Source organism: Cygnus atratus, chromosome 19 (genome assembly GCF_013377495.2).
Source record: "Cygnus atratus isolate AKBS03 ecotype Queensland, Australia chromosome 19, CAtr_DNAZoo_HiC_assembly, whole genome shotgun sequence".
Classification (NCBI taxonomy): Eukaryota; Metazoa; Chordata; class Aves; order Anseriformes; family Anatidae; genus Cygnus; species Cygnus atratus.
Genome location: NC_066380.1, coordinates 9,440,100 through 9,460,538, shown reverse-complemented (window position 1 = coordinate 9,460,538; position 20,439 = coordinate 9,440,100). Strand labels below are relative to the sequence as shown.

Sequence of the window (20,439 nt, the reverse complement as noted above, 5' to 3'; positions counted from 1 at the left end):
GCTGCCCCGAGGCGTTTTGGGTGCCTCAGATGCATTTCTTAGAGGACTCACTGCCCCCATGCATTTTGGGTGCCGTGGTCCAGCCTCAGGTCCCAAATCCAGAGGCTCCTGTTGATTTCTTGAACGGAGCAAGTGCTGCTGCTTGGTTATTTATTTTTTTCTGCCAGATGCGATGGAAGCAAGAAAAGCACACGGATGCTGGGGCGCCGGGTGTCCCCGAGGACAGGGATGGGGCCAGCTCAGACACGTGCCGTGTTTTTGCCTTCAGCCTGATGATGCTCGGCCTGCCCGGGAAGATTGACAGAGCGATGGGAAAGCAATATAAATACCTCGCTTGTAAATAGCAGGCTGGTATTTATAGCTCGTGGCTGGCACCGAGTCCAGGAGCTCTGACAAACCAAACTCCGGCTTATTTTTAACAAAGAGAGTGGCGTTGGGAGCGGAGGATGGATGGAGACGTCCGCCCGGGGTGACTGGGGGGGGGGGGGGGGGGGGCCGGGACGAGCTTCCCATCCCCTTGGATTTCCCCGAGGCCCCCATTTTCCTTCCGAAGCACCAAAAGGTGCCGGGAACCCGGCGTGGCACAGCTCAGCCGTCCCACAGCATCCCGATAAATAAAGTGGAAATAGAGCCAAAGCTGGATGTGTGACCCCACAGCAAACACCCGGCCACGCACCCGCACCCATGGGGGGGCCTTCGGGAGCCCCCCCGTGCCCCCTCCCCACCCCCCTGCCCCTTACACCCCGTTACACCCTGCCCACGCTGGGGGGGCAGCCCCCGAATCCGTCCCTGGGAGCCGGCACAAGGCTTCCACAACCCCCCCCCGGACCCCCCTGTCCCCCACCCTGGGGAAATGCCCCCCCCAGCAGCACCCAGCATTGCCCCCCCCCCATTTACATCCCCCCCAGTGGGAGCAGGGGCAGTGCCCATCCCGAGTGTCCCCATCCCCTGCATCCCGGGGGGGGGGGGGAGGGGGGCGCGGATATTTTGCCGCAAAATAAACCCAAAACACGCTGGGGACCGGGGGGGGGGGGGGGGGCACATTTCCCACCGCCCCACCAACCCCAGGGTGTGGGTAGAGGGGAGACTGGAGTTGGGGGGGGGGGGGCAGGACACAAATACCGCGAAATATGGCAAAATACGGCAAAAATAGTCCAAAACATGGCAAAATACGGCAAAAGATTGCGAAATGGGGTGCGGGGCTGGGGGCGCAGCGATGGAAGGGGGGGGGGGGATGCTGGGGGGGGCGGTCGCTGCGGTGGGGGGCGGGGAGGGGGGCGGGGCTAAGTGACGTGTGTGGCCCCCCCTCCCCCCTTGTCCCCCCCCCTCCCGTCCCGCCCCCCTGCGCGCAGTCAGCTGAGCCCCGCCGCGGCCACCACCGGAGCCCGGTGTTCCCCCCCCCCACCCCGGCCCCGGTGTCGCCCCCCCCCCATCCCTTGCCCCCCCCCCCCCCGCGGCATCCTCTGTCCCCGCATCCTCGCTGCCACCGCCACCTGCAGCGGCTGTCCGGCCGTTTTGTCCGGCCCCCCCCTCCCCCCCCTCCCATACTCCCTCGTTTCCTTGCGCCCCCCCCCCCCCACCCCGGCACGACCCCCCCCCCAGGCACCATGGCCCCCATCGGACTCAAGGCTGTGGTCGGAGAAAGTAAGAGCCCGGCCGCGCATCGCTGGGGGGGGGGGGCTGAAAATTGAGCGGGGGGGGGCCAGAATAAGAAAGGGGGGGGGGGGGAGATGAAAAAGGCCGGGCTCCGGGCGGGGGGGGCATCCCGCGGGGAGATGCCCCCCTGGGGGGGGGGGGGGATGCTGCGGATGCGCCAAACGGAGCAGGGGGGGGGGGGGCAGCGGCACCGGGGGGGGGGCTCGAGGGACAACGGGCAGGACGCGGGGACAGCGGGGGGGGGGGCGGGGGGGTTGTCCCCCTCCGTTTCCTATTTTTTATTTTTGGGGGGGGGGGGGGTGTTTTGAAGCTGTTGGGGTTTGTCTGCAGTGCTGAAGGGCGGCGCGGGGGTGTGTGTGGGGGGGGAGCGGCGGTAAAAAAAAAAAAAATGATAATAATAATAATAAATAAATGGCGGGGGGGGGAAGGAGGAAGCGGGAGGGCGCCGGAGCCTTTTTCCCCGGATCTGAACGGGCGAGAGGCGAGCGGGGCGCAAGCAGCAAAGCCCGAAGGGCCCCCAAATGGGACGGGGGGGGACGGACATAAGGGGGGGGGGGGGGGCACGGGGGTGTCCGTGCCCAGCGCCGCCCCAGGCCGTGCGCCCGCCGCTTTGTCTGCACCAAACCCCTCCCCGGGGGGGCTCCTTAATGCAAATACAAAGAATTTTTTCCCCCTCGTCCCCGGGGAGGGGGTGACCCCTCCCCCCCCCCAGCCCCGATCAGCTCCCCCCCCCCCCCCCCTCCCCCCCCGGGGGGGCCCGGCATTTCGGTGCCCTCCGGGCTCGCTGTTTTTGGCCGGGGCTGCGGGGCGGAACGGAGGAGCCGCGGCTCCGCTTCCTCCTTCCCCTCCTGCCGCAAGCCCGGCTGCTCTCCGACGGCCTGCTGCCGGGGGGGGGCTCCGAAAAGCCCCAGGCTGGACGTGGTGGTGTTGGGGGGGGGGGGGGGAAATGTTTGTGCCTCCCTTCCCCGGCGCGAAAATCTGCGCGGAAAAAGAAGGAAACCGGAGCGAAAAGGGCAGGAACCGGGGGAAACTTCCCCCGGGGCTCCCCGCGGCTTTTTTGCACCCCCCCCCCCCCGCCCCCAGCGCCCATCTTGCGGGACTGATCTCCGTAGCAGGGGCTGGGGTTATTTTTTATTTGTATTTTTTTTTTTTTGGGGGGGGGGGGGGGGGGGGGGCTGCAACGGGAGAAATCCCCGCGGCCGCGATGGCTCCTCCGGCTGCGGAGGCAGCGAAACCCTCCCGCAGCGGTGCAGATGGTGCGGCCGGGGCTGGTGGTGTGATCGGGTGGGTGGGGATGGAGGGGGGGGGGGGGAAATCCAAACCCCCCCCCCCCCCCCCCCGGATTGATGCCCCCCCCCCCTCCCGGATTGATGGCCCCGCTTTGTTCCCAGCCGGCACCTGCCCGGGGAGGGGGCTGCGCAAGTCCCCATCCCCCCCCCCCCCCCGCCCCAAGCCGCCCCGGGGTGCTGCATTAAGGGGGGTGCTGGGAGGGGGGGGGGGGGTCGGAGCCAGGCAGGTTGGGAAACGAAATGGAAAATGCAGGAAAATGCCCCCCCCCCCCCGGCTTCTCTGCTGCAGGATGGGCTCTGGGAGGGGGGGGCTTTGCTGGGTGTCATCCTGGGGGGCTGGACCCCCCCCCCCCCCGCCCGAGCAGGGGGCTGGGGAGAGAAAGGGGCAGCCCCCAGCTGGGGGGGGGGGAGTGGATCCTGCACCCCCCCAAACAGGGCCCCAGGACCTTGCCCTCGGTGACGAGGGGACAGAGACCAGCACCGCTGCGTGTCCCCTGTCCCTTATTTTCGTTCATTGTCACAGGCTGGGGGCGGTCACGGCTGTGCACACACACACGCACACACGCGTGTGCACGCACATGGGCTCAAGCCAGCGTCATGGAAATCTGGCCGGATCCGTCCCTTCGGGGTTTGGTTCCCCAAAAACAGGGGTCCGGGCTGGGGAATGTAAGGGGCAGCGGGGCGCCGGCCCCACAGCCAGCTGCCTGCGGAGCGTGGGTGGCTGGAAGGAGAGGGCAGGGCTCCGCGTGCGGGCAAAATGCTGCATAGGATGCAGGGATGGGGCTCCTGCGGGAGCGCCGGGGGGGTCCAGCCCACCCCCAACCTGGGGCTGGGGGCTCCTCAGGCTGCCGTGGGGATGCTCCGGGTCTCACTGGGGCCGTTCGTGCTTTGTGGTGCTGTTCTCAGCCAGGGCTGCTCCCCGGTGCCAGGAGCCGCAGGGTACCCAGAGCTCCCCCTCCCCACTGCGGCTCTCCCCCCACTGCACCAGGGCAGCGATTCCCCGAGGGGCACCCGCGGGGGACTGGGGGGGAAACGCTCACCCGGGAGAGCAGGAGGGCTGAGCCTGTGCCCTGGGGCTGACCCGAGGGCAGGATCCCTCTGCGGGCATCCTCGGAGGAGGGAAGGAAGGAGGGAGGAGGGATGGACGGAGGGATGCTGCGCGCTGCCACAGCCCCACCTCCAGAGCTGCATTCCGCCCTGGCTTCCCTCCAGGCCAGGATTATTCCTCTGACCAGCTGGTGCTGGAGCAAGATGCGCTCCGGGGGCCTCCAGAGAGCTGGGAGCGGGTGGGCAGGGTGTCACAGGTGCCCCGGGCCCCCGTTGTCACCCCCCAGCCGGGCTGTCCCTGCACCTCCCCGCATCCAGCAGCAATGGCCGCATCCATACCAGGATCTGCTCTCCTCTGGGGCCGGTCCTTCTGGTGTCTTCGGGTGCCAGCTGGAAAAATTTTGTCCGATTGTGGCAGCTGGGCCCACCTCTGAGGCCCTCATCCCCAAATCTTCATCTAACCCCCACCAGGTGGACATTCCTCCTGTCCTCGCCTGTCCCTGGGCTACACGCTGCACCCAGGCAGCCTCAGGGCCTCTTTGGGTCCCCGAGCCTTCCCGCGGCACCCTGCGCTGCGGTGAGGAGGAGGAGGAGGAGGAGGAGGAAGGTGGGCTTACTTCACCGAGCCATCACCAGCGAGGCAAGCTGCCACCACGGTACCGGTGCTGGGTCTGAAAGCCCCCAGACACCTTCACCTGCAAGAGGGGAGCGACGTCCCCGGGGGGGCCCTTTTGTCACCAAGGGTGGCTGAAGCAGAGCAGCCCCAGGAGAGCTCCAACCTCAATGGTTCTGTGACTCCGGCAGCTGCCCAGCGCCCTGCTGCCCCCCGGGGCCACCCTGCCCCAGGGCAGAGCATCCTCACGGCAGCTCCCTCCAGCCCATGCTAAAATCCCCCGTGGACCCCCAGCGCCGAGGCCGTGCCACATCACCCGGTGTCCCCATCTGTCTCTCCAGGGAGGTGACAGCCCAGGGAGCGGGTGCACGCCGAGCTGGGTGGCACCGGCAGGGCAGGGCAGGGTTGCGGGCTCGCTGCCAGCCTCAGGGCACGGCCGGGGCCCCGGGGGACCTGCGGAGCTGGTGCGTGACTCACCCGGGCGGCTGGGGGCACCTCGTGCTGCCAACACCTTTCTGAGGGCACGGGAGGATTTTGGGGCCAAATACAGGATGCTCCGAGTCCATCTCGGGGTACGGGGCTTGTGTACTGCCCCAGAGCCAACTCCGGGCAGGTCCCTGCTACGCACAAGAGGAGGAAGAGGAGGTGATGAAGGCCACGGGACCGGGCCAGCGTGGTGGGGACATGGCATGGGTGCACGTCGCATCCTCCTCATCCCTCTCCCTGCATGGGGCAGAGCCTCCAGCCCTGCCATCAGCTCGGCATGCCCCGTCCTCACAGCCAGGAGCACACCCCACAACTCTGATGAGAGCGGGCGCTTGGCAAAGCCCCTGCTGGGGCTTTTGTGTTTGTCCTCGGGGATCGTTTTGCCTTGCCTCCGGCATCGGCTCCAAGTTGGGTCACGGCTTGAAAATTTAGCACTTTTAGCCTCCAGTCCATGGTCTACACCTGGGCCTGAAAAAATTCTTTTCCATACGTCACTGTGAGCGCTGCAGATCACTTCGGCAGGTCTGCGTCCACCCACTGATGTCTGCACGTGCAAGAAAGCAGAAAAAGCCACCAGACCTAGAAATTTCCTCTCTTAATAAATAAATAAATAAGGTCTGGGCCCAATTCCCTGGCACCTCTGAGGAAAAATGGCTTGGGAGAAATCCCCCCAAAACCCAGGCGTTTAAGAAGAGACTCACCACCACGCGGCCGTCAGCAGATGCTGCGCCCACCAGCTCGCCGTGCAGGAGGGAGCTCACAGCTGCTGTGTTCTGGAGGGAGAAAATAAATCAGGCTGAAGGCACAGTGACGTGGGGGCTTCCACATCAACCACGTAGAAACACACGCATGGGCACGCACAGGTCGGCACACGTACGGCATGGAGGGTCCTTCGTGGAGCCCATGGGATGGGGAGATGTGCCACTAGGGGATCGCTTGGAGTTGGACCCGTGCAACCCCAGGTTGTTGGCGTTTTGCTCCCTCTTGGTCAACGCGGAGGAGAAGCAGGGCAGAAAGCCATGGCTGTGCACAGAGGAGAGCATCACCTACCCCTGGGGGTCACCCACCCCGGGATGCGGTGGCCCTGCGTGTCCCATCCTGCCACAGGAAAGCTCCTGGCACCTGCAGCTGCTGGCAGCCGGGTACGGCATCTCCTCAGCATCTCCACCAAGGATGGGAACGCCTCGGGGAAGAGAACAAGCACAGGGAAGGGCCATGCCTTCAGAAGGGACCTGCTGTGGTCTGTGCCCAGTTGAGCACCCAGCAGGAGAAGCTCTGCTTGACTCCCAGGTCCTCATGCAGACCTGAAGAACCCGTGTCAGGAGCGGGCCCGCAGTGAAAATCCTTATGAATTTTACCATTTTTTGATTTTTTGATCGTGCCTTTCATCTTCCTCATGTCCTTCTGGCCATGCTCCCAAAGTCCTGAGCCATTCTCCAGGTCTCTGCCCTGCCCCTGTCGAGGCTGTGAAGTTGTTTTGGCTCCCATAAATGCAGTTCTTCTCTGTGCCCCAATGGGTTCATGGCCTCCTTGCCACCCTCTGGTCCTATTTGACCAGGGACTGCCTGGGGACGGGATGCTGGCGCCTGTAGGTCCCCAGCTGAGGGCGGTTTGGAGGTGGATACATGGTCTGCTACGTCTGAGTGTGGTTCTGTCTAGGTAATGTTCGCACTGCCTTCACCAATTAGTTAACGAACCAGCAAAGAGCAGTTGCCAAGCCAACCCGAAGACAAACACGCTCGTCTCAAGGATGCGTCGTGACAGCTCCGTGAGGGAAGTGGGTCTGGAGCAAACCTCACCGTGGGTCCTGGGGTCCAGCTCCCCGGGTGGCTCCAGGACGCTGGATCCCAAACGGAGGACACAGGAGGAGGGTGAAGGGACTGAGCCCTGCCTGTGGCAAGGAGAAGCCCGTGGTTAGGGTCACCCAGCCCTGTAGGACCACGGGCAGTTCTGGTCTCCTGCCATCCCTCACGGCACTCCATCCCACACCACACCAGGACAAGGTGTGCCGCACACAAGGGCCAGGGACGGGGTGGCAGAGGAGCGTTTCCGAGCAGCAGGAGTTTGGTTTCGTAATTTCTGCATTAGGGAAGGGCTTGGCCATCGCTGCTGAACACCCCCGGGAGCAGCGCCCCCGTCCTGGTGCTCCAGCACCCGGTGCTGGCTGGGACCCGGCTCTGCTGCTTCCGCTGCCGGTGGACCTTCTCCCCCAGGAGCGGAGACCCCACGGTCGGTCCCCGAGGCAGGCAGGGCAGCCCCGGGTCCGTAACACCGCTAAGCCTCTTGCAGCGACGGACGGGCTCGAGTCCTACTAGGCCACCGTGTCACCAGCCTCTGGCCCTGGCTGAGGACGATGCGGTGGGACATCTTCCTGCCACCCGTCGCCCCAGGAGGAGCCCTGCCGAGGGAGGGGGTGGCCGGGGAGACACAGACACAGACACAGATTTCTAGGTTGGAAGAGACCTCAAGATCACCTAGTCCAACCTCCGACCTAACACTAAGTACTCCACTAAACCATATCACTAAGCTCTACATCTAAACGTCTTTTAAAGACCTCCAGGGATGGCGACTCCACCACCTCCCTGGGCAGCCCGTTCCAATGCTTAATAACCCTTTCGGTAAAGAAGTACTTCCTAACATCCAACCTAAACCTCCCCTGTCGCAACTTTCGCCCATTCCCCCTCGTCCTGTCACCAGGCACGTGGGAGAACAGACCAACCCCCACCTCACTACAGCTTCCTTTAAGGTAACTGTAGAGAGCGATAAGGTCGCCCCTGAGCCTCCTCTTCTCCAGGCTGAACAAGCCCAGCTCCCTCAGCCGCTCCTCGTAAGACTTGTTCTCCAGACCCCTCACCAGCTTGGTCGCCCTTCTCTGGACTCGCTCGAGCACCTCCATGTCCTTCCTGTAGCGAGGGGCCCAAAACTGAACACAGTACTCAAGGTGCGGCCTCACCAGAGCCGAGTACAGGGGCACAATCACTTCCCTAGACCTGCTGGCCACACTGCTTCTTACTGGGGAGGTAGCAGCTCGTGGGTGCGTCGCTCAAGGTGTCCCAGGGTGGCACAAAAGTGCCACCATGTTAGGACCATCTTAGTGGAGGTCCTCTGTTCGAGGTGAGACGGGCTTCCTTGTCCAAAGGCGTTGGTGTCTTCTCTCCATCGGAGGATAGGCCCCGAGCCGTCTGCGTTGTCCGTTCTCAGCAGAAATTGTGATTAAAATCCTTCCGGCCTGAAGGGAGCAGAAGCAACGCGTTGAAGGCGTCCGAGAGGTGGAGGCACTGGATGGGTTGGATACACACACGTATTCCCCCCTGAAACCTGGGCTATCTCCAGGATGAAAAGCTCGGCTGCGGGCATCACCAGCTGACGTTAGAGCCCAAAAGCTCTGGCTGAGACCATTTGAGGGCACGGGCTGCAGCATCTGACCTGCTATCGTGTGTACGTGAGAGCATCTCTTCCCAGGAGTGACCAGGCTTGACTCAAGGCCCCAGGGAACAGGGAAGCTGCTGTTTCCCCTCTTGCCGAGTGCTGAATTGGCTCAAGGATGCCTTTGCATTGCTCATCCTCGACGGCTCGTCTTCGCTGGCATCCCCTCTCCCTTGCCATCCTCACCGGTTTTGGTCCATGGACAAACAGCTGCAGGGCCAGCAGCAACTGAGGCACCCGAGGCACCTTCCCCGCAGCCCCTGGCTGCAGGACGCTCATTCCCAGCCACCTTCCTTCTTGTTCCCAGCCTCCTTCCTTCCTTCCTCTCCCTGTCCCGGAGCAACACACTGCTGCAAGGGCAGGATTTCTGCCCGGCTGCCCAGCTCCAGGAGCCCAGCCCTGTCCCCACCGGGATCTCCTCGGTGCTCTGTTTGCGTGGGGTGTGGGACGGTGCCTGGCAAACAGCGCTGTTATCCCCGGGTCCTCGCTCAGGGGAAGGAGCCGAAGATGAGGAATGAAAAGAGGGAAGGAGCCTCTGGCAGGAGCCGGCAATGTTTGTCAGCGGGCACTGGCTGCTCAAAGCTGAGCGAATGCAGCCCCGGTGGGGACTGCGGCTGTCGGCGCAGTGCGGGGGCTGCAGGGGGTCCCCAGCACCAGCAGGGAACCGGGGGACAACGTGGGCAGCCCTCTCTGCTGCATCCTGCCCACGGCAAAGGAAGATTCCCCGTTAAGGCATTGCATTTTTGCTGCTTGGGTGACCTGGGTCTGGGTGCACCACGGGGCTTGGGGGCGCACAGGGCGGCCCCACCGCGGTACCAACGCCGCCTGTTCCCAGTTACACCCCCTGTGGCCTGCAGGTGCCCCGCACCCAAGGGAGAAGCTACGGGATGTGAGCAAGGCCGGGCAGGACCCCAAGGTCATGGCCAGCATCTTTTGGGGCTCCCCCAGGGGGACCTAGCAGGGAAGGAGCCATGTGTGCACTGACAGCAGCGGGAACCTCCGAGTTCTGCAGCGGGTTTTACGCTGCTGCCAGCCCCGTGCCCCTGCAGCTTCACAGCACCTGCCAGGGCAGGAAAATGGGGCTGTGCACCCAAACTGAGCATCACCCAAACACAGACATTTATAGGGCCGGGAGCTCCCCAGGCAGTCCCCTCTGTGTGCCTCCCTCAAGCCCTGTCCTGGAATGAGGCAAATTCAGGTCCCCAGCTGCCCCATATAAACCTGCGCCGAGCTCTGCCCGTGGGACCAGCACCCGTGGGGTTGCTCCCATGGGGGAAGCTCCCCAGGACGAGGCTGGCAGGGTGGCACCTGCACCAACTGCACCCACAACCCTCCACATTATGTAATTTAGAAACATTTCCTGATGGGGTTTTAATTGGGGTTTTAATTGGGTACCCCCATCCCTGTCCTGGGGACCCAGGGGGTTGGAGCAAAGCCCCCCAGGAGGGCAGCACCGGGACGTGGCACGGCACCACACGGACGCAGACCCTTCCCCAAGCCCAGCCAGGCAGTCCACCAGCTCTGCAGGGGTGGCCCTTCATTTCCAGGGACAAAGGGTACCTTTGGGGCTTGCCCCCCCACCCCAGCGCTGATACCGGGGTGCCTGCGCCCAGGGAACGGGCAGGGGTGGCCCGGCCGCGAGGGGACAGCGCGGGGACGACGGCCCCGGCTGGTTGTGTAAGCGCGGCAGGGACGGGTGCGAAATGAGCTTGCGGGGGATTACAAGGAGCAGGCTGAGGCCGCCTGGGCCTTGTTGCTAAAAGGAGCCCTTAAGCCGCTGTTGTTTTCCCGGCGCTTCGGATTAGGGCTGAGGCGCGTGGGGTGGCCCCTGGGGACCCCCACGTCCCTCTGCCATCCGGGGAGTGCTTTTGGGTCCTGCTCCCTGCTCCCCGCTGCATGGGCTCAGCTCCTGTGCTCAGCCAAATGTGGGTGCCGGGGGCCACCCCTTTTGCCAGGTCCCCAAAACACCCCTGCCACCGCAAAAAGAAACCCTACTGAGCGAGTGGCTGCCCTCAGCCATCCCAGGATGGCAATTTCAGGACCCCCAGGAGGGGTGCGGTGGGGCTGGCACGGCCCCATAAGCAATGGGGGGGTTCCAGTGCCCCCAGTACAACCCCCCAGCTGCAGGCGGGCACCCCGGGGTGCTGCGGGGAGGCTCGGGGTGCTCACACCACCCCCTGCTCCCTGTCTCTTGCAGAGATTATGCACGATGTGATCCGGAAGGTGAAGAAGAAGGGAGAATGGAAGGTGAGCAGCGGGGCTGGAGGAGGAGGAGGAGGATGAAGCTGGGAAGGGGTCGGAGCGGGCTGGGAGCCCCAGGGCACCGGTGGGATGCAGGGCAGGGCTTTTCCCTGCTTCCCCGTCCCCAGCTGGTGTCCGCTCTCCCCAGGTGCTGGTGGTGGACCAGCTCAGCATGCGCATGCTGTCCTCCTGCTGCAAAATGACCGACATCATGACGGAGGGCATCACGAGTGAGTACAGCGCCGCGCACACCTCCCGCAGAGCTTGTTGCAGGAAGGGCAGGCGCACCCCTGGCGCTCAGCCCCCCGTCTCCATCCCGCGCCGGGTGCCTGTGGGCCCCCTCCCAGCCCACGGGGGCCGAGGGAGACCGAGCACCTCGCCTCCTGGCAGTGCTTGGGTCCAAGGAGGATGGCGAGGAGGAGGCCAGGTGTTATTTTATCTCAGCCCTATAAATAGCTGCCTGCGGCACTCAGAGGGGAGACGGAAACACTGGCGGTGCCTCGGGAGGTGCTGGGGGCTTGTCCCAGGGGGTACCACCACGTCCCAAGCCACAGCATCACCCCCAAGTGTTCCCCTGCAGCACAGGGACACGGGGACGGACCAAGGCAGCCACGGCACAGCAACACACAGACAAATCCACCGCCCCCACCCGGGACCTTTTCAAGCACCCAGGTGCCTCCCATAGGGTGACAGAGGGCTGGGACAGGCTGGGGACAGCCCCAGCTGCCATGTGGGCAGGGATGAGCAGCCGGGGATGTTTTGGCCACCGAGGGGCTGGCAGCTGGTGCCACCACCCTGGCACGGCCCCTGTGTTTCCCCCCCCCAGTCGTGGAAGACATCAACAAGCGCCGGGAGCCGCTGCCCAGCCTGGAGGCCGTCTATCTCATCACGCCCTCCGAGAAGGTGAGCAGGGGCTGGGGGCAGGAGGAGGAGGAGGATCTGCGCCCATGGGAGCCACCCGGGCTCTGGCACGGGTCGTGGTGCCGAGGGGGCTGTGCCAAGCCCGCGGGGTGCAGGGCTGGGGGTGCAGGGTGCTGCTCCCCGGGCTCGGGGGTGCCGCGACGCGGGGCTGCCCTGCCCAGCCCAGCCGCTCGCGTCTCTCTTGCAGTCCATCCACTCCCTCATCAACGACTTCAAGGACCCCCCCACCTCCAAGTACAGAGCTGCCCACGTCTTCTTCACTGACTGTGAGTACTGCGGGGCCGGGGCAAGGAGCAGAGAGCGGGGGGTGCCTGTGGGGAGCTGCGGGATGGGGCTGGGCCGTGGCCGCGGGCGGGTTTGTGCGCACCAGAAGTGGGATCTGGGCTCCTCACCCCCAGGTGTTGCAGGCAGCATCCCCCCCCCCATCACAAAACACATCATGCAACCAAGAGAAGGGAACGATTCCACTAAAACATGCACAGAAAAGCGGGTGGGAGGGATGCCTGGGCAGGGCAGGACCACGGGAGCATGGCCGCCATGCCCTGAGCGCTGCTTCCTCCTCTCCCTCCCCTCCAGCCTGCCCCGACGCCCTCTTCAACGAGCTGGTGAAATCCCGAGCTGCCAAGGTCATCAAGACCCTGACCGAGATCAACATCGCCTTCCTGCCCTCCGAGTCCCAGGTGGGTCGGGGTTGGGGACGGCCCAGGGGACGGGGCAGAGGGGGGTGCTCCGGGTCCCTCCCCAGCCCAGCAGGATTTGTGTAAGAGCCCGAAATCCCCACGAGCCGTCTCCCCACACTGCTCCCACCGCCCTGTCTCCTTCGATTACGTCTCGGGGCTGATCGGCTGCGGGGGATTTAGCGCCTTGGCCCCGTGCCCGTGCTGTCAGGCTCTGCCCCCCCGGCACGGCACCAGCTGGGGGCACCGGGCAGCCAGCCCCCTGCCAAGGGGGACAAGGAGGAACGGCTGGCACCAGATTTTGGGGGAGACCATGGTGAGGGCAGGTGGAAGATGAGCTCCTAGTGGCCCCATGCATGCCAAAACTGGCTTTGGTTTTACTGTCCCTGCTCCTCCTCACCTCCCTGGTTCCCTGCCTGGGCGCAGGCGATGCTGCGTGCAGGGGCTGGGCGAGCTCCTGGGGGCTCCACACGTGCCCGGGGGCTGCACCAAGGAGCAGGGGATGGGGAGGGGGTTGGGGCACGGAGGTGGCAGCCGAAAGCCCAAGGGACACCCCGAACATCGCTGAACCTGCAGCCTGGACCCGACATCTGCCTGGGTTTGGGTCGGGTTTCCCAACCCGCTGGGGCTGCTCGATGCCCCCCGCAGCCCGGCCCCGCTAAGCGCCCTCCCGCCGCACTCCCCAGGTCTACTCCCTGGATTCGGCCGACTCCTTCCAGAGCTTTTACAGCCCCCACAAGGCCCAGATGAAGAACCCGATCCTGGAGCGGCTGGCGGAGCAGATCGCCACGCTGTGCGCCACGCTGAAGGAGTACCCGGCCGTGCGGTACCGCGGGTGAGGACGGGAGGGAGGTGGCACAAAGGGGCACGCCGAGGCACCCAGGAGCTGGGGACTGGGAGCCTGGCGTCCGGGTGACGCCTCGTGTAGGACAGAGCAGGGCAAAGCAGAGCACCAAACTCCCCGGGGGAGAGGGGAAAAGGAAAATTCCCTCCTCCTCCTTCCCCAGGGACTACAAAGACAACGCCATGCTGGCGCAGCTCATCCAGGACAAGCTGGATGCCTACAAGGCTGACGACCCCACCATGGGCGAGGTGAGCAGGGGGAGGCACGAGGCGGGGCATTTTGCTCGGCGGGCACCCCCTGACCGGGGGTGGCACCGGGGACTGCTGCTGACGGCTGCGGTGGCTCGGCAGGGCCCGGACAAGGCTCGCTCCCAGCTCCTCATCCTGGACCGCGGCTTTGACCCCGCTTCCCCGGTGCTGCACGAGCTGACCTTCCAGGCCATGAGCTACGACCTGCTGCCCATCGAGAACGACGTCTACAAGTGAGTGCCACCCCCATGGTGACCTGCCCCCGGGGAGAGCCCGTCCCCAGCCGCAGCCTGGCGGGCATGATGTTGGCTCAGCACAGGGCTGATGCAAAAGCCTTTTCTAAACCCCTTCCCAACCTATAAATGGGTAGAAGGTGGTGGGAAGTAAAATCAAATTGAAATAACCTCGCCCCGTCGCTGGCAGAGCCGAGAACAGCCCCCACCTGCCCCCCTGTCTCCCCTGAGCCATGTGTGACCGTGTGCCCCGTCCCCTCCACCCCGCTCCTGCCCTCTTCCCAGGTACGAGACGAGCGGCATTGGGGAAGCCCGGGTTAAGGAGGTTCTCCTGGACGAGGACGACGACCTCTGGGTCTCCCTTCGCCACAAGCACATCGCAGAGGTGTCCCAGTGAGTGTCCCTGCGGTGCCTCGCTGCTGCCCCTGCCCCACATGGGTGCGTTTGGGCACCCCACCGGCCCCTCGGGTTGGTCCCTCCGCGCTGACGGCTGCGCCCTCCTCCTGTCCCCAGGGAGGTGACGCGGTCCCTGAAGGAGTTTTCATCGAGCAAGAGGATGAACACAGGCGATAAGGTGACACCTCCCGGCGAGCACAGGCACCCAAGGGCCAGGATACAGCAAAGCCTCTCAGGGACACCTGCAAAGGGTCCCTGATGGGCAGGGGGGCAGCCGTGGGGCACTGACCCCACACCTGGGGCTGAGGGAATGGGGAAGGCGCCCTTGGAGGGGCACCAGGGTCCCCCCAGCACAGGGTGCACGTGTGTCCCACCAAACCCCGACAGAAGGGGATGTTTGGGCAGGGTCATCTCCTCCCCGCTCAGGGTCCTGGCCCCAGGTCCCCCAGCATGACCTCGTCCCCTTCCCTCACAGACCACCATGAGAGACCTGTCCCAGATGCTGAAGAAGATGCCGCAGTACCAGAAGGAGCTCAGCAAGGTAAAGCAAGCGGGGGAAAGGTCCGAACAAGGCCACTGGTGCTGAGCCTCACAGGCAGCACCCAAAGGTGGCTTTCCCGGCGGGTCCCTGGCCATGGGAAGTGGCTCCGGGCTGGGGCTGGCAGCACTGGGGTGGTGGCACGGGGACCTTGGGCTGCTCCAGCCCTGCAAGGGTGTCCGCCCCACGTGTGTCTCCCCAGTACTCCACTCACCTGCACCTGGCTGAGGACTGCATGAAGCACTACCAGGGCACAGTGGACAAGCTCTGCAGAGTTGAACAGGTACCAGCACCCCCTCACACCCCCCAGCATCCCCAAGGGACAGCGGCTCCTGCCCGGCAGCCCAGAGCCACCACTGAGCAGTGACGAGCGCGCCCATGCTCTGCAGGACCTGGCCATGGGCACCGATGCCGAAGGCGAGAAGATCAAGGACCCCATGAGGGCCATCGTCCCCATCCTGCTGGACGGGAACGTCAGCACCTATGACAAGATCCGCATCATCTTGCTGTACATCTTCCTGAAGAACGGTGAGGAGGAGAGCGGGGCGGGGGGAGAAGGGGCACAGGCAGCTCTGGGAGCAGGGTGCAGGATTGGGCCAGCAAAAGCTGGGTGGAAAAGCTCAGCCCTGTGTGACCGCCACCTGGCCAGGTGTCCTGAGGTGACCACGGAGGGGCCGTGCCCCCACTTGCAGGCATTCCTCAGGAGGACCCATTTTCCAAAATTTCCCCATTTCTCTCCAGGTATCACCGAGGAGAACCTGAACAAGCTGATCCAGCACGCCCAGATCCCGGCAGAGGACAGCGAGATCATCACCAACATGGCCCACCTCGGGGTGCCCATCATCACAGATGTGAGTGACCGCCTCCAGCCCCCCCCTCGGCCCCTGGGAAGGCCCCCACCCTGCTCGTGTCCCCCGGGATGTCCCCGGTGGGGTGGCCCTCCCATGGCTCAGGGTGTCCCCATCCTTGTGCCCAGTCCACCCTGCGCCGCCGGAGCAAGCCGGAGCGGAAGGAGCGGATCAGCGAGCAGACCTACCAGCTCTCCCGATGGACCCCCGTCATTAAGGACATCATGGAAGTGAGACAGCGACGGCGGGGATGGGGGGCACAGCAGGGACCTCAGCACCACCGGGCAGGGACCTGTGGGGAGCAGGGGGCTCCCAGCCCAATACCCCCAGCACATCTCCCCGCCACGCGCCCTCTGCGCCGCTCGCAGCCCTGCGGTGCCATGCAGGCAGTGGCTGCGGGGAGTTTCTTTGAGATAGCACCAACGTAGGGGGGATTTTGGAGGCTTTCCTGGCCCCCATATGCACGCTGGGCTGTGGGGGGGTTGCACAGCCCCCAGAGCACGGTGTCCCGAGCGTCCCTGCAGTACAAAGCCCAGCCCTGCGCTCGGGCAGAGCCAAGAAATGATTTTCTCCAGGCATCGCCTTTCTCCTCGCTGCTTCCCCTTGGGCGCCCCTTGAATCAGGGTAACTTCGTGGGGCTCATCCACAGCATCCCAGGCACCGAGGCTGCACCCCAGCACGGGCATTTCCCACCTGCTCCCACGGACAGACAGACAGACTGGCCAGCCGGCCCCGGGGCCATATTTTGATGGGGGGACACGGCGGCAGCCCAGGCTCTGCCCGAAGGCACCCTTCATTTCCAAAAGCACGCAACCTCGCTCTTGCCTTCCTCCACCCAACTCCGTGCAAACTTTCTCGCCCCGTTTTGCACCTGGGGCACCCTAAAGCTGATCCCCCAGATCTGTGGGGACTGCACAGCGCAGCCAGGTCCCAGCGAACAGCTCACAGATAACGTTAATCCCCCAGCTGTGATCACCGAGAACAAAGCAACAGGTTCCTTACCTGGGGTGGTTCCCCCCGCTGGGATGCTTGGAAGTCAGCTCCAGCCCTTGAGGCTGTCAGAAAACCAAGCAGAGGAAGGCCCCGTCCTCCTTTCCCCACCTCGGCAGTCACCTCGAGGTCGGGGTGAGCCTCGACCCGCGCCCCGTTGCAGCCCCTGTGCTGCCTCTGCCCCGCAGCAAAGGCACCACCTTCCCCCTCCCAGCTGCATTGAATTTCAGGAGCGCAACCAAATCCTCCCCCAAAACCAGCCCATGCAAATGTATGCAGAGATATGCAAATGAACAACATCTAATTGAATTGACAGGGCTTTGCCTGCCCAACGTCTGTGCCATGAGGCTGTATCCTGGTGGGGTTTGGGGACAGGGAAAGGGAGGACTGGGGATGTGGGCATCGGGCAGCGCCCGGCTGCTCGCTGAGCGCCCGCGTGGGGCTCTCCCCTGCAGGATGCCATCGATGACAAGCTGGACACCAAGCACTACCCGTACATCTCCACCCGCTCCTCCGCCTCCTTCAGCACCACCGCCGTCAGGTGGGTCCTGCCGGGGCGGGCACCGGCACCCAGCCCCTGCCCTACCCCTCGTGGCCATCCCGTGCCTCAGTTTCCCCACCCGTAACAGAAAAAGAGCCGCCCTTATGGCTGAAAAGCCACCGAGGACATCACCTGCTTTCGCAGCAATTTGGGAACTAATTAATTTGGGATTTTTTTAATAAGCTAACTCAATGCGGGGTGAGCTGCAGAGCTGTCCCTAACCCCTCTCCTCCCTCTCTAGTGCCCGCTACGGCCACTGGCACAAGAACAAGGCCCCCGGCGAGTACCGCAGCGGCCCCCGCCTCATCATCTTCATCCTGGGGGGGGTGAGCATGAACGAGATGCGCTGCGCCTACGAGGTGACGCAAGCCAGCGGCAAGTGGGAAGTGCTAATAGGTGAGTGGGGGCCCGGCCCCGTGCCCCCCCGCCCGCTGCTCATCCCACGCTCACCCCGCGCTGCCGCCGCCAAATCCGGCCTCCAGGGGACTGCAGGGCCTCTGCGCGAAGGTGTCCTGCTGGTGTCACCCCCCCCCCCCCCGGGGACACAGCGTGACCCCCCAGCCGCCCCCCTCTTTGCCCCCCTCTTCGTCGCCTGGGTGAGTTTTGCTCCGCGACGTGCAGGAGCTGGGGAGGGGGGGTGCAGCTGGCGCTGGCCCCGTTGCACCCAGCGCTGCATGCTCGTTTGGGGGCGTATCGCAGGGAGGAAGGAAGCGGTGTGCAACCCGGCACGCTGACCACAGCATGCACCGGGTGTGCAACGCACCGGGTGTGCAATAGGGTGTGTGCAGCCCGGCACGGCTCGCAGGATGTGTGCCGTGCGTGCAACCTGCCCTGCGCAGCGTGCCCGCATTAGGCACCCGCCGTGCTGTCGGAGGGGCTGCAGGTCAGACGTGATGTGCACGGTGGCAGCGCTGCCTGCTGCCAGCGGGGGCTCCGAGATCCCCCCTCAGACCCCCAGGGGAACGCAGCCAGACCCAGGACAGGCTCGGGCAGCCGGTCGCCGTCCCCCACCTACCCCCCGACCAGTCACCGTCCCGCATCTCGCCCATCTCATGCCGCGCACCTCTCCGCGCCCACCGTCCTCGCATGCTCGGGGCGGGCGGCGCATCCTTCGTTGTCCCCCCCCCTCCCCAAAATGCGCCCGAGCCACCGCGGGCTCCCCGGCCGGCGCCGGTGCATGCTGTGTGCCCCTCGGGGCTGCGGCCGGGACGTCAGCCCCGCTCTGTTCTCCCGCAGGTTCTACTCACATTCTCACTCCCACCAAATTTCTCATGGACCTGAGGCACCCCGACTTCAGGGACTCCACTAGGGTATCATTTGAGGATCAGGCTCCAGCAATGGAGTGAGCCAAAGAAACCAAGTAAAGGCAGCCTACTAACGAAAAAAGAAACTCTTCCTCCCCGAAGGGCTTTCTTTGATTCTTCCGTCCTTCCATTAATTATGATTTCGGTTTGCTTTTCCTTTCGGGTTCTTTTGACGAGAAAATGCTTGCAGTTCCTCCTGCCTCCTGGGCTGGAACGCCTCCAGCGTCGCCTCCATCATCCCGCCGCCATGGCTCCGGCCCCGCCGGCCCCCTCATGCCATCCGCTCCCCATCGCGCGCTCCGGAGGGGCCGGGACGGCGGGGCAGGGTCCCACCCGCTCGGGGACACGTGGAGCGGTGTCCCTGGGGGGGGCCGCGTGTGCGTGTGGGGCAGCCCCCGCCGCCTGCCCCGGCTCCTCTCGCCGTTGCGGTGTGTCGGGGGAGAAATTGGGCTGAAATCCTTGGTTCTGTAGGACATCTTGGTTTTGCTCGGCTCTTCGTGGTGGCGGCGTGGTGGCCCCCCCTGGATGGGGCAGGACCACGTGCTGTCCCCCCCCGGGGCACACGGGGACAGAGGTCCCTCCTCCTGCCACAGCAGCGGTCGGGCACAGGGCGCCCAGCATCGCGCCGGCCGCATCCTGCTCCAGGCAGAAGCAGCCCCCTGCAGCCCCCCGCGGGGACACGGGGACCAAGCAAGGCGCAGGCCGGGGGGGACAGCCAGGCAGGAGCAGAGCTGCAGAAGTCAGCCCCCCCCCCCCCCCCCTTCTCCTCCTCCTCCTCCTCTCCGACCCCTTTTTTCCCCCCGTCACCCCTTCTGCCCAGGGATGCTCGGCGCCGTGTCCCGTTGACCCCCCCCCCTTTGCAATGCGCCCCCCCACCCCAATGCCCCCCGCCGGCTTTCCAGCAGGTGCCCACTGCATCCCGCAGTGGGGACAGGAGGGTCCCCATCGTCCCCTTCCCTGCTGCGCCTCTGGCACCTCCTGGCCCCCCCGGCCTCATCCCGCCACCCTCCAGCTCCATCCATCTCCTTCATCTCTCCTTTTCCTTTCCTTTCCCCGGTTTTTTCCTCCCATGGGCGTTCATTTCTGTGCAAGCATTTCCAGTAGCGTGCGCACCCTCCCGCCAGGTAAGGCCTCGCCGGGGGTGGGCCGGGGACCCTTTGGGGGGGGGGGAGGAGCGGGGCCATTGGCCGGGGTGTGGGGGGACGCACGAAGCCGGCGCTGACGCCCTCGCCCTCTCTGCCCCCCGCAGGGTCCACGCACATCCTCACCCCACAGAAACTGCTGGACACGCTGAAGAAGCTCAATAAAACAGAGGAGGAAAGCAGCAGTTAAAAGGAAACGCCGCCAGCGACCCGACGCCGACTGCACCCCCACCCACACCCCCGCCGGGCACCCGGCCCAGGGCGCGCTCCCGTGCCGAACCGCGTCCCCGTCCCTGTCCCCGTCCCCGTCCCCAAACCCAACCCGACCCCGGCCCGGCCGAGCTTTCTCTCTTGTTCTTGTGTTGAGCCCCCCCCCGCTCCTTCCCCGTCTCATTCTGACCGCAGGGAAGGGACACCAGATGCAAGCGCATCAAGAGGGGCGCTGCAGCGTGGCTAAAGAGGAAAAGAAACAATAATAACATCCGCATCCCGAGCTGCCGCTGTCTGAGCAGCTCGCTTCCCAGTAACCCGCAAACGGCGGCGACAAAAAACAACAGGAAAAAACACCAAAAAAAAAAAAAAACCCTCCCTGAAATTTTCACTCCTCCTTGGGTTCCTGCAGGGACGGACGGACGGATGGACAGCCGGCCGCCCCTCCTGCCCCGCATCGCGCCCGTGCTGCTGCTGGCGGTGTTTCCCCCCCGGCTCATTTTGGGGTAGAAGCCCCCCCCCGGTGCCCTTTCCCTTGTTTTTGGGGGCGGCTGCCCCCCCAGATGTGCGTGCCAACATCTGGCAGGGGACGGGGGGGGCTCTGCCCCACGCTGCCCCAAATCCCCACGCAAAAAGGGACCAGAACGGTCAAACCCCGCAGACGGGACCCGTTTGCTTGCACGGCCCCTCCCTCCCCGTCAGGCTGCGTACTCCTTCAGATGACAGATATATATATATATATGTATATTTTTAACAGGCAGCACACGTATACACACACAAACATATATA

General features: G+C 64.8%; 1 protein-coding gene across 1 annotated transcript; it reads left to right on the top strand.

Annotated features, from left to right (window-relative positions):
* Positions 1-1,328: 1,328 nt before the first annotated feature.
* LOC118257113 (syntaxin-binding protein 1) lies at positions 1,329-20,439 on the top strand. The gene is made up of 19 exons (XM_035564716.2): positions 1,329-1,644; positions 10,715-10,764; positions 10,907-10,988; positions 11,585-11,661; positions 11,867-11,945; positions 12,256-12,359; positions 13,043-13,191; positions 13,364-13,448; positions 13,551-13,681; positions 13,967-14,074; positions 14,195-14,255; positions 14,553-14,618; positions 14,818-14,898; positions 15,005-15,143; positions 15,357-15,466; positions 15,592-15,693; positions 16,909-16,994; positions 17,236-17,390; positions 19,548-20,439. The coding sequence occupies exons 1-19, from the start codon at positions 1,608-1,610 to the stop codon at positions 19,628-19,630; spliced, it is 1,785 nt and encodes a 594-aa protein (XP_035420609.2). The 5' UTR covers positions 1,329-1,607; the 3' UTR covers positions 19,631-20,439.

Excerpts from the sequence above, each read along its gene's own strand:
- LOC118257113 (XM_035564716.2), top strand. The coding sequence starts at position 1,608 with ATGGCCCCCATCGGACTCAAGGCTGTGGTCGGAGAAA. Across the intron at positions 13,449-13,550 it reads ACGACCCCACCATGGGCGAG|GGCCCGGACAAGGCTCGCTC; the intron begins GTGAGCAGGGGG and ends GTGGCTCGGCAG. Across the intron at positions 15,467-15,591 it reads GGGTGCCCATCATCACAGAT|TCCACCCTGCGCCGCCGGAG; the intron begins GTGAGTGACCGC and ends CCTTGTGCCCAG.